Raw genomic sequence first — 13055 nt, forward strand, 5'->3', positions numbered from 1 at the left:
TAGATACTCTATGCCTGCCCTCCGCTGCACGTTACCAACTGGCAGCAGAGCCAGCAAAACCAACCACGGTCAGACCGTATTACCTTAAAATGGCACAGACACATCTACACAGCTCAAACAGGGCTTAGATCAGCCCATTCATTTGCTTCTCATTCACAATAGCCTAATGAAGTCAGAGTTGAAATACAGCCGATAATTATAGCTGAATATTAAAGTACCTAAGTCACACACGTTGGTAGATTCCATACACAAACAACTTGCATTAACAAGGAATAAAAGTGTGAACGATTCTTCCAGCTTTAGCATTAAGCATACACCATATACCCTGGCAGAAGTATAAAGCATGAATAGGAATTCCTGAGGTTTTGTTTTTCTTAACAAGTACAAAAAAAAGGAATGTTTTGGTATAAAAACAGGAATTTTTGAAATAACGAAATCCACTTACCTTCAGTCAGATTTGATTTGCACATTTAAATAAAACTCCTAAAAACAGTTAGCCTGTACCATATTATCCTCACCTGCCACTAAAATCTTTTATTTCGAAATTCACTCATGGCACTAGGACAAAATAAAGCACATCAGAAAGACTGCTAGCACTTACTTATTCCACCACAAAATGGCCTCTCAGTTTCTCTCCATGGATACTCAATACAATGAAAAAAGCAAGGGAGTGGAATCGATAGAGAGACTTGAAGCTCTTAGAATTGCAGTTTATCTATTCTAATGACCCCTGCTACTAAGATAATTTTTCATTTATTAACAAGCATATGAAAACAGGTTTCCGACAAATATGTAGCTTAACAATATTAGCAAAAAAAAAAGTAAAGCCACATCCACTGCTCACCTTGCTTTTATTTGGCTTTTTCTAGCAGCTGCCTCACTAGCTGTCATGGGTTCAGGAAGAGTTGAAGGGACAGGAGAATTCTTGGGAAAAATAAATTTGAATAAATTAAGAAAACAAAATCCTGAAAGAAAAAAATCATTACATATTGAAGAGGAATACTTGGGTTCAAGTTTTTCATGTTACAAGGCTTCATGCAGAACTCACTCACACAGCTGTAGATGAGAAGTGTTTTAGTTTAACAGCATCTCTACTTTCTCTTACCTGTTGCAAAAGTAAAACAAAAACATTACTGGTCTGACTGTTTTGTCAGCTACTTCACTTCATTTACACACTACTAACTATCAACAAAGTAAAATATTTTCTCCAAATGTTTTCTTGTAACTGCACAGAACAGAGACTTATTTTAGCCTCAAGTTTAATAACTAAAACAAAGCCTAAGCTTCGGATGAAACAGTCATTTTTTTAGCCCACTCAGCTCTTCCACTGCAACACAAATTCCAGAAAACCATGCAGCATCTAAGCTTCCATGGTGCTTTAACTTATCCCCATCTCAATCTAATTCCTGAATGAATTACATTTCACCTAAACCACATTTAACCAAAGAAAATGGCAATTTTGGGGGAGGGAGGAAGAAGATAATCTCTAATTATGCATGCACTACCTCCTTACATAAATAACACAAATCTAAATCTGGTCACAAATAGTAGAGACAGTTAATTATCAAATACCACTTCTGAAGACTACCATCAGTACTGGCATTAGTCGAGAGTCTAAGAAAGACACAGACAGGCCAACTTCCAACTTTCCCTTGAAAAAATAAGCTGCTGTCGAAGGCAGTATACTGCACTCAGCCAGCCTCTCTTCTAACCTATAATGGTCATTGTTATATTCTCACAAAACTTCGAGCGGGAGGGTCAGGGGTATCCATGTGCACATTTTTGTGCTGCTTCTCTTTTAAGGCAGCCGTGGGTGCTAGAGGGGCAAGCACTACCAGAGGAAATCAATGGCAACAGAAACCAGGGCATAGACTGCTGCTCTTACTGCTGTTTTAGCACTCCAGTGGAAAAAACACACACACGAAACAGCTTCACTTTGTAAGAATACTCCAGGCACTTTTACTTTTCTATGTCTGTCACAAGGCAAAGGGCCAAGTAAGCAGGCAATTCCTATCAGCAGGGGAAAAATAAAAAAATCCAAGAAACAGACATATTCTCAAGTCACCTGTGTGAGGCGATACTACTTCTCCTATGAGTAACATAGTAAATTCCCAAATTATGTTATGTCAAGATATGCTCATATTTCAGGATAAAGTATTCGAGGGAAAGTACGGTTATTGCACCTCCTATTCACACGCTGCAACAGCACAATGCAAATCCATTCAAACCACTTGAAATTTAGCCTGTACCTATAAACGCTAAGTACTTAAGGTTTTCTGTTTTTTTTTTTAACCTGAGTTTCCAAAAAGCAACACTCACATTTACTGAGCACCTTCTTCTACAAGGATCAACGATAAAAAAATTCAAAGGGATCTCATTAAGTTCACTCGTCCGCCTCTGAAGGCACAGTTTACTATAACTTACATTTGTTCCAAAATGAATTTTGAGATGGATTTTTCCTGATGCCTACCTTGACAATCGCTTTACAACAGTGAATATTATTGATGTGCCCTCAAATTCCATTGCACAGTAATTAAATCTGTGAATGATATGACCTTTGAGAGAAAGTTCAGACTTTCAAAGTTCAAACTCATGAAAAATAAAGGTAGGAATGCAAGCTAACCAAGGCACTATTCTGTTTGCCTTCCAATTTACTGTAGTCCTTCCAATGGATTAACTTAATTGCTAAGGATGATTACGAAAAAGGGTTTATCCAGAACAAACGTAAGTACTCTTGACACTACAGTTACAACATTAAACCTTCTATTGTCAACAAGTTTAAATTCTATAGTATATTTCCTATTAATTGTATTAGACACAAGAGATTAGTAATGGTTAAAAACATAGAAAAGATGGAGGCAAACTTTTTAGCAGGGCCTGTTGCGACAGGGCAAGGGGGAATGGCTTTAAACTAAAGGGGGGTAGATTTAGACTAGATATAAGGAAGACATTTTTTACGTCAAGGGTGGTGAAACACTGGCACAGGTTGCCCAGAGAGGTGGGGGATGCCTCATCCCTGGAAGCGTTCAAGGTCAGGTTGGACGGGGCTCTGAGCAACCTGATCTAGTTGAAGATGTCCCTGCCCACAGCAGGGGGGTTGGACTAGATGACCTTTAGAGGTCCCTTCCAACCCAAACTATTCTGTGATTCTGTAAGTCAGGTATTGGTCCGATATCAATATAATTGATGAAGCTATGCCCTCAAAATGAAAAAATAATTAGTTTAGAGAGCTAATATTGCATGTACGCAATAGCAGCTTGAAGTGTACTCCGCCGTACGTTTTAAATTTAGGAAGAAGGTTTATGAAGAAATTCCAATAATCTTTCTCAGCTGATTTGACAGACTTTTGTCAATGCGGCCTACAAAACACACTAAAAATACGGAAAAAATTAAATACTACTTACATTCATATTAGACACTGGACAATCCTTTTTGGCAAGTTTAAAGGCAAAGTAAGATACTTGAAAGATATCAGGTCTCTGTTCTTGATCTGGTTCAAGCATATATCCTGCAAAAATTGGTAAGACCAAATTATCACTGTTGGATATCAAAAAGCCTGTTGACACAGCACGCTACCAGCAAGAAGAAATTCAGCAGCTCCGCCCAATGAACTTATCCCAGAAAGAGTAATTTTTATTGTTATGTTGGATTTTGGGGGGTTTTTTTTAAATACTTTTTGTCAAGCCAAGTATTTTCTAGCGTCAAATACAATTGGAGAAGATGTATGCTGTTTGATATTTTGACACTCGATTGTGGAAAGGGTAGCTAAACTGAAGTAGTAATTGATAACTTCACAGGGAAGCCACATAAAACCAACTCATTGTACTAGAATTTTCTAGGGTTAATACAAAAGTCAATGTAGCTAACAGAAGATTCACAGATATATTTAACTGAATCAGGCTAAGGTTCTACTTTAGTCTTGCAGGTTTAGTTGGCTATGCACGCTTTTGTATATTAAAAAATATATATAGTTCCATGGATAAAAGGACTGTTTCCTGACAAGACACAGAATTTCTGATGTCCCTCTGAAACATGAGTTTCCCAAATTAGAAGGTTTGGTGTTTAGCAAGCAAATAAGAGTTACTTGATATTGTTTACAATATGATACAGAGTACATAGTCACAAAACCTTGCCTAAATGACCACAGAACCCAAACAAACACTGAAAGATCTTTTCTAAACAAGCTAAGCCTCTAAAAGTATTTTCAGCTACAAAGAAATGAACCACCTAAGAAAATTTAAGTTCTCAGTTTTGATGAGAAAATTGAGCTACATTTCCAAAAGTGTTCAGTCGTACAGCCAACCTTAGACAAGATTTTGTAAGAAGTCTTGAAGTAGGGGGGTTTTTTAATTAATATAATTTTAGACAGATCTTACAGTTTTACTCAAAGCCATTATTTCACAGCCAATATAGTTCACCGTAACTTCTATTTTTAATGGGTTTTACAAAATAAAGCATATTTGATCTTGCAGTGACAGCACCATTAAGTGGAAACAGAACACTTATCATAAAGTGACTCCTGCCACTTGATTCTGACATATTAGATTTATGAGGTGGAGAATGTTCAGCTCGGTGCTTCGCACCCCCCGCCTTGTACAAGAGCTGAGATGAAGCCAGAAGTCCCTGAAATACCTTTTATGACCAACTGCAGCTTTTTTTGGCTTCCATTCAAATGTAAAGAAGGGAAGTTTACATTATGAGATTCTTCCCCACCCACATATATTCCATGCCAGTAATGCTCATCTTGGCACAGCAGTTCACTGAATCTTAATAAATCAGCATTCATACTTACAAAGAGACAGGATTAAAACCTGTACTCTTCTAAAAGTAGCACTTTGACAAAGAGAAAAGTATTTAATAACTCTAAAATTAATCTCATTTTGTAGTTATTAAATATTTGCAAAAGGCAAATGCTTACCGTGGTAACTGCTATTTCTCAATTACAAATGTGTGCTCAAAAAAGTGGTTTGGATTTGGTATTTCCTACTATATAAAAGGAATAACTATGTGGTCAACACATTCATAACTTAGAAATAAATTATAAGAGCTCCTGTTCAAACTTCCTGAATTTTTCATATTCTGTCAGTCACACTCTTTCAAGGTAACCTGCTCCAAGTTGAAAACAAAGACAACTGGAAACACTCATTATTACTGTAAATATTAGATCCTGTATCTCTGTACCTGGATAACAGATTAATCACTAGCCTCAGAGCTTGCTGTTATCCTAAGTTTTCCTTCATACCCTTTCCTTCATACCCTTTGTGCTTTCAAACTTCTGCCAGAGTTGGTGTCTGACACTTTGGGTTACACAAACTTAATAAGATTTTTTTCTGTTATAAACCATGAAACGACTATAAAATTCTTGCCAGTGCAATTCATCGCAGTACATTTATATTTCTACGCTAAACCTGCACTTCAAGTTCTTCTAATCTCAACTGTCCAACTTGGATAGAGAATACTATTAGTGGTCTGACATTCCACAGAAAATACACACTTAAGAGCAAAAAGGAACTATGAATAAATTAAGAGCTACTCTTTTCATTCCCCTTACCCCTTTGTGGCTTATGGTCACCTAAGGAAATAAAAAAAATTATCCATGCCTCCCAAATAAACCAGAAAGTTCTTATAAGTTCAACAAAGCTCTTCTGAGTTGAGAGGTACACTTTCATCTGGCAGGTCTTTACACTGTTTTATTCTGTTTCCATTCTGAAGTTACCGACTCATCCGTTACATGCCCAGAATACAGTAGGTGATTTTAACATGTCAGCTGTCCAGGAGAAAGAGTTGTTGGTACTTCATTCACCTGGCTCACTTTTAGCACCATTTCAAAGAAGTTTCCTCTAGGTTTCTGGAATTCCTCTCTAGGCCAGCATCTCGCTTCTGTATCCTGTGGCACAGTCCTCCACTGAGCAAATGAATAAGCAAGACTCCTTTCAAGGGCAAGTGCAGGAGTTGCAAGACACATACTAGCCAGGAGCAACTCCCACTGTTCACTCAAGAACCCAGCCGGTCTGCACCACCCATCGAAGTCTCTCGCCTACATTAGCGACATCTTCTCTGTTTTAATTGATTTACGAGGGCAAAAGAATCCAGATACATACTTACAAAGTCTCTCGCCTACATTAGCAGCATCTTCTCTGTTTTAATTGATTTACGAGGCAAAAGAATCCAGATACTTACTTATCAAACAGTGTATATTATGAGAGTATCGGGAATTGTCCGGAATGGTAAAGCTTCCATCACAAATAGCAACTTGACTTTCTCCAAAGGGAAGCGAAAAGAAACAAAGTTTATACAGCAAGCAGCCAAGTGCCTGTAAAAAACAAATACAGGCACTGTAAAGGGATGAGAGTAAGCCTTTTACACCATAAAGCACCACCAACAAGAAACAAATCGCATCCTAGCTACAGCTGATGCTTACACTGTTATGTAGAAGCTGCATTATGAAACACACTGTTGATGTGACAAGGTGATACATAAAGCAGCTCTAAAAAGGCTCTCTTTCCCACTGACTCCTATGTCAGCCAACGAACTACCAAAATTAGAGCATACCCCAAGAGCTCGTTCACATTGCCATATCACCCAGAGATACTACTAGTGTTTCCGCTGAATTTAGCGCATCACCTAATAAAGCCACCTCTCCTTATCATGCTGCCAACAGGTTTCCACGAGGAATCACTGCTGACTATCAAGCAGCAACCTGAGCCAACAAAAACGAAAAAAATACTAAATCATGTCCCCCTTAACTCATAATGATCACACATGGCATTCATATTATTTACAGAAGACATAAATACCAAAGATACCTCTTACTATACTCTGCATTATACAGCTGCACGATATATTTCACTTTCAAAGAATTACTTGTTCAGTTAGTCAATGCTGCTTTTAACTTCCCTCCCACACCTCTTAATTAGTTCCATATTTCGTAGTACCCGATTTTTCGCTTACCCAGATATCTGCCTTTGTAGTAATTGGTTTTCCTCCATAAAGATTGATCATTTCGGGAGCTCTGTATGATAGTGTTGTATACCTAGCAGTATATAATTTAAAGAGGACGTAGATGAAAAGTGTGCCTCAGAACTAAAAGCGTGTTTTCCTCAATCTGCCAGGCACACACCGTTCACACCCAAGTTTCAGATATGTGCCTGGAATTGTCCTATGCAATGCAAGACATTTATTGCATTTGCAGCATCACAGATAATATTTGGAGTGGCAACATAAAATTATCATATACAAGAGTAGATATTACGTCAGCCAAAATTTTGTTTTGATGCTATTTCCCCACCACATGTACTTTTGCAAGAGTCTCTTTGCTTAAATACTGCAATAACCAGTCATTTGAAATGTGTAATGTAAGAGTCCTACGAGAGTATTCCCTATCACAGATTGAAACATACGGAATGCAGACTTCAAGAAACTAACATCTCAAAATAATTACTAAACTGGTAGTCAAAGTATTTTTCAGAGCTGGAAAAAAAAACTGTATCCCTTTATAACTTGAGAACAAGTAGCCTGTATTTATTCCTCTGCAGTAGTTAGCCTGAAGGGGCAAAACCAAACTAATATATGTTTTCAAGAGCGCGCCTGTAGTAAAAGTTAAAATATTTTTCTGATCACTCTCAGGAGAATGAACATGGACCTTACTCTATAAATAAGACCCTACCTAAATCCATTCCAATGCTTATTTACATCAGTTCTTTTTTCTCTCATACCGTTAGCTGTATTAAAAAAGCACACATTTAAAATACCAAACTCCTAAAATGGGCAGTAGCCAGACATATATTTTTGAACAATTTAATTTCAAAACAGCATGCTTTTTTCCAAGTTTTATTCTTAAGAGTCTCAGTTTTGCAGAAACAAACTGAATAAATGGCAGAAATGTGTTACCAAATAGTTCCACTGTTTGACTATATGTCAGCATTAGTTCAAATTCAACAATTAATTTCAATTCATATTAAGATAGGTGCACACTGCACAATAATACATGGAGTTACCTAGCACCACAGCCATCGCTTATGATAGGCCACTTAAAAGTGAACTTACTTTTTAATTTCTTCTTCAACCACATTAACACCATCTTTTTGAGGATTAAGATATTTGTTAGTGGCACTGCCGAAATCACAGAGAACATAGTTCCCTCTATCGTTTAACAATATATTCTCCACCTTGAAAGGAAATAACACACAGAAACATTAGATGAAAATAACAGCATTAATTTCAAAGTTAACTGTTACTACGCGTTCTAACACACAAACAGGAAAGTTTTCAGAGAAATCAACTGATAGACTTGGCATTAGCAATAAATGATATCTTATGGTTTAGTCCCTCTGTTTACAGCTCCACCAACAGCAAGTGCTTCTGTAACTGTAAGTCAGCCTCAGTGAAATACCTCCTATATTCTCAATCGTTTTCAGGTAGATCATTGATTTTAACCTAGATGTTCCTTTTTATTAAGTTCGTACCTTTAGATCCCGGTGAACTATAGGTGTTTTGCACTGATGCAACCGGGCAACAGCTTCACAGGTATCACAAAATATTCTCATTACTTCTGACTCAGTAAAGCCTGTCTGCAGACGCTGATTCATCTGATTCACAACTTGCCCAGCTAAAGAAACGACAAGGTTTGGTTTTTTTAGTAATTACTGTCATGTACAGAAGTAAAGACTTACTGATATGCAAAAAGTCCACAAAAAAAAATGCAAGAAAGGTTTCCACAGTCACTGTATTCAAGTAAAACAAACCTGGTTTTCCAAATGCGCACACTTGTATTGTCCTAGACAGAAAAATTTCTGTCTCCAATGAAAAAAAAAAAAAGAGTCCCTATGACTGAAACCCGTTTGGGATGAATTGTCGCAAACACAAAAAAGCATCCATCACACAAAGATGTTACCTGAAAAGTGTCTCTTGCATTTAGATCCATAGCCAAAACCCTGTCAGCCAACCGAGTTCAATTTAATTCATATTCTAGACACCCTCTCTCTTTGTCTTTCTGGGAGACAAATAAAAAAAAAGCGCCCTGAACCCATTCTTCTAGAAAGATGTCACTTAACTTGTTCATAGGTTTCCTTCTAAGATCGGGAATCAGTATTTCCCTGTTTCTTGAAGTAATTTTACCAGATAATACTAGGCTCTTCCTACCGCAAGGCTCACTTAACACCAACAGATGAAGCAAGACTCGGTATTTGCAAGGCCTTGGGGAGCGTTCCATCAAAACAAGGATGCTTTGAAAAAGAAGAGCCTAACACTGTCAAGTCATCTGACAGTTGACATCCACATGGCTATTTATCATTATAATTAAGGAAGGAGTGCTACCAATAGGGAGTCAGAAGTGAGCTCCCACAAGGGTCCAGAAATTCACCCATACAAGCAGGGTAGAGGGCCGAAAAAGCGGCCATTAGTTTTGAAGTTATCTCGTTATTCCTTTACCCAAAACGTACATCAAGACTGTCTTTGGCTTCTTATGGTACAGACTGCACAAGCTGTAATGTTTGCTGCTTCTACTGCAAATAACACCGATGTAAATCTGAACTGAAAGTGTTCTTCGAGCATTACAGACAATGGGGTGGGTTTTCTTTCTAATCTAGAAAGATTTACTTCGTACTTGTAGCACTTGTTCTAATATCATCAGCTATTTGGGTTAGGCACCATCTTGTATTATGAGGTCAGTGCCTAGTTACCCTAAATTTTAGATCAACTTCAGAAGTTAAACTCAATGGCAAGTTTATTCCAATGCATATGTGAGGTGGGGAAAAAATAATCTAGGAACTACCTGTTTTTACATATTGTTTGAAACAAAATTACATTATGAAGTGGGACTATTATTCTTTTTGGCTAGCATTATCAACACTAACTCTGCTATGCTCATTTAAAACAAGTCACCTGTCAGGTAAGAGTAAAGCATCTTTAAGGTTTTCATCTAAAACAAAAATAACAGAGGGAGAACAGCAGTGAAAAGCTTGCCAATCTCTCCTATCTAACGATGTTCTAGCTAAATGTTGATTAGCACAAACAGCAGAAGAGAACAATTTCACTTCCTACATATACAAATAATTTCCCTGTTTCTAATCATACTTAATTACAAAGCCATGTGAAACTGACTTTTACATTTTCTCAGTGCCTCAACAGCAACAACACAAACAGAAAAGCAAAAAGAACTAATTGGATTCCAGCTGTGAGATATATCTGTCAACCTTTTATATTAAGGGAACAATGCTAAGAAAAAATCCCAGGTGATCAATACAAACATTTTCCCTGCATTTACTCTGAAAACCTAAGAGTTGTCTCTTACCTCGACAGTACTCCATGAGAATGAGTACCTCCCAAACATTATCACTTACAGAGTTAACAGCGCAATCCAAATAGCTCACAATGTTCTTGTGCCCAGATAACTCTTTCTGGAAAAGAAAGTGTACATTACACTTCAGCACAGAAAAATTTAAACAAATAAAAGATAGTACAAATTTTCAGAAAATCTTTTATGACTTCAAGTTAAGGTAGCCCCTGTCCCACAGGGACCCCCTTGAGAAAGTACAACAAAAACAGAACATAAGCTCATCGCTGCCAGCTGTGTCAGAGTGACTGCTACATATCAAACAGAATGCAATTACTACTCGGAAAAGTACATTCACGTGCTACTCGCTGGACAGTGCGGACACATCCAAACTGTAGCATTCTAAAACAACGTTGTGAAGTAGTAATAGCTAGAGCCTTGATATGTAGGAGATATGGAACAATCAAGCTAGTCCTGCCAATCCTAAGCTGTGCTGGTTTTGGCTGGGAGAGAGCTGAATTTCTTCCTAGCAGCTAGTATGGGGCTGTGTTTTGGATTGGTGCTGGAAACAGCGTTGATAACACAGGCACCATATGACGCCACGCTCAGCATATAAAGCTGGGGGAAGAAGGAGGAAGGGGGGCACGTTCGGAGTGACGGCGTTTGTCTTCCCCAGTAACCGTTACGCGTGACGGAGCCCCGCTTTCCTGGAGATGGCTGAACACCTGCCTGCCCATGGGAAGGAGTGAATGAATTCCTTGTTTTGCTTCGCTTGCGTGCGTGGCTTTTGCTTTGCCTGTTAAACTGTCTTTACCTCAACCCACGAGTTTTCTCACTTTTGCCCTTCTGATTCTTCTCCCCCATCCACCAGGGCAGGGGGGGAGCGAGCGAGCAGCTGTGTGGGGCTTAGTTGCCACCTGGGGTTAAACCATGACATAAGCTAAATTGTAAAACAGTCTCTCAAAGTTATTAAAAAAGGTAGCTGGAAAAAAAACACAACTCTTGTAGTCTGAACTATTACAAAGTTACTACACACAAGCAACTGAAGGTGTCCCCAAGGAGAAAAAAACAAACAACTTCAAAGAGCCATTTTGCATGTGGAATTAAGCAATGCTTATTTCACATCTGACTATATAGTGTTGTCATCTGTACTACAGAGTTGCTGCCTATAAGGTAACTTAAGGTTAACATAAAAGTACCTCGTATCAGATAATTAAACAGGTGCTGCTACGATTAGAACACGTGTAAGCTAGAAGTGTATGGAGATGGAGATAAATAGTATTCATACTATCTGCTAGAAGGCAATATAACAGATTTTCTCTTGCGCAGTCAGCAACTAATTTTTCCTTAATTTTTTTTTTTCCTGTCAAATAATCATAAACCCAAGTGTGCCTGACTAAACCTCCTAGTTTCTCCTTATTTGCTAGTCATCTGCTGAAAAACAATAGAAACTGATGACAGGGGAGTTCAGCTACACTCATATCACTGGACTGGACTGCAACTTCGAGAACATGCTTATGCCTACTCAAGATGACAATACTCGGGGAAGCCACCAGCAGCATCATTCACAGCTAACACAGCTATGGCACACAAAGGCCTTCAGAATTTAAGTTACCATTGCAGAACTGGAAGAATTTACTTCCAATTGGTACTGACCAAATTGACTTCAGTATCAAATACATTTTTTTATAATTGCTTTAGAAGTTAATCACGCACCAACCCTAAACTCAGCATTAGTTTCTGAAACTAATGGTGCAACATCAGGACCGCAAGGTCAAAAGAAAAGGTGTCTAGAAGCGATTGTCATTGAAGAGGCATTTGGTGTACATATGTTACAAATTAACACATTATCCAGTTACAAATAATGGGCTTCTTACCATAATTGTAATTTCTCTCTTGCATATGTTGAGATCCAGCACATTATTAACATACATTCGTTTCAGTGCACAACGTATCCCACCATGGGTACGTACCAGAAACACAGTTGAGAAGCCACCTGGAAAAAACAATTACAAGCAAATGAAGCTACTTGAGGTTTTGGTACTCCTCTAGCCAACATTATTATATGCTAAGAAATGAATGAAAAAGTCTATATCAGTCATTGAGTGCGGAGTAACAAACACTTAAGAAGTTTAAGATCTGCTACCTCAATCCATTTCACACAGGTGAAGTATTCTTGAGAAAAACATAAGGATCTTACTATTTTGTTACAACATTTAACAAAAATATTTGAAAAGCATTTTCACATTCAAAGAAACTTATAAAGCCTAGTGCGAACTCTATGTATTCAGGTATCAACCTTGAAGTACTATCAGAGTCATCCAGAAACCTGAACGATCTGAAGGTATTCTCCAGATCTTCACAATTTCTAAATCCCCAATACTTGGTAAAGGTTAATGTTACTTCCCTAAAACTAGATTTTAAAACATAAAAATTGAAATACTAAGAAAAGAAAAGGTCTTGAGAGATACTGAAGAAGTCATGCAACTTTTCAGCATAGCCTAAAGACAGGTAGAACCTCCCTGCAATCACAGACGGTGCAAGCAATCAACTCTAAAGTAGTGGTTTTATTTAAAACCATACTAAATAGGCAGTTAAGAATTAAACGTTTTCCCACAACTAGTCCAATCAGGAGCATTCTTAGTCCAACAGCAGCATGAACTGCAAGCCATATACTCAAGCTCACCTCCCAGCTTCCCAGTATGAGGTTTTTCTTTTTCCTCTTCACTGGTAGAGAAGAATCATGCAGACAGGAATTATACTCAGAAGCAAAGTAAAACAG

The 13055-nt window shown here is 37.9% G+C and overlaps 1 protein-coding gene across 1 annotated transcript in view; it reads right to left on the reverse strand.

Moving 5' to 3' along the window:
- The window catches only part of BMP2K (BMP2 inducible kinase), a 39205-nt gene extending 26940 nt beyond the window's left edge, over positions 1 to 12265 (reverse strand). The window contains exons 1-8 of the mRNA XM_009279316.2: positions 12151 to 12265; positions 10292 to 10397; positions 8466 to 8608; positions 8047 to 8168; positions 6952 to 7033; positions 6181 to 6313; positions 3405 to 3508; positions 845 to 924 (exon numbers count right to left, since the gene is read on the reverse strand). Coding sequence (XP_009277591.1) covers positions 845 to 924; positions 3405 to 3508; positions 6181 to 6313; positions 6952 to 7033; positions 8047 to 8168; positions 8466 to 8608; positions 10292 to 10397; positions 12151 to 12207 — 827 coding nt within the window. The 5' untranslated portion in view covers positions 12208 to 12265. The remainder of the gene's footprint in view (positions 1 to 844; positions 925 to 3404; positions 3509 to 6180; positions 6314 to 6951; positions 7034 to 8046; positions 8169 to 8465; positions 8609 to 10291; positions 10398 to 12150) is intronic.
- Positions 12266 to 13055: the final 790 nt, after the last annotated feature.

The sequence above is a fragment of the Aptenodytes forsteri genome, unplaced genomic scaffold, assembly GCF_000699145.1.
Source record: "Aptenodytes forsteri isolate BGI_AS27 unplaced genomic scaffold, ASM69914v1 Scaffold467, whole genome shotgun sequence".
NCBI classification, from domain to species: Eukaryota; Metazoa; Chordata; class Aves; order Sphenisciformes; family Spheniscidae; genus Aptenodytes; species Aptenodytes forsteri.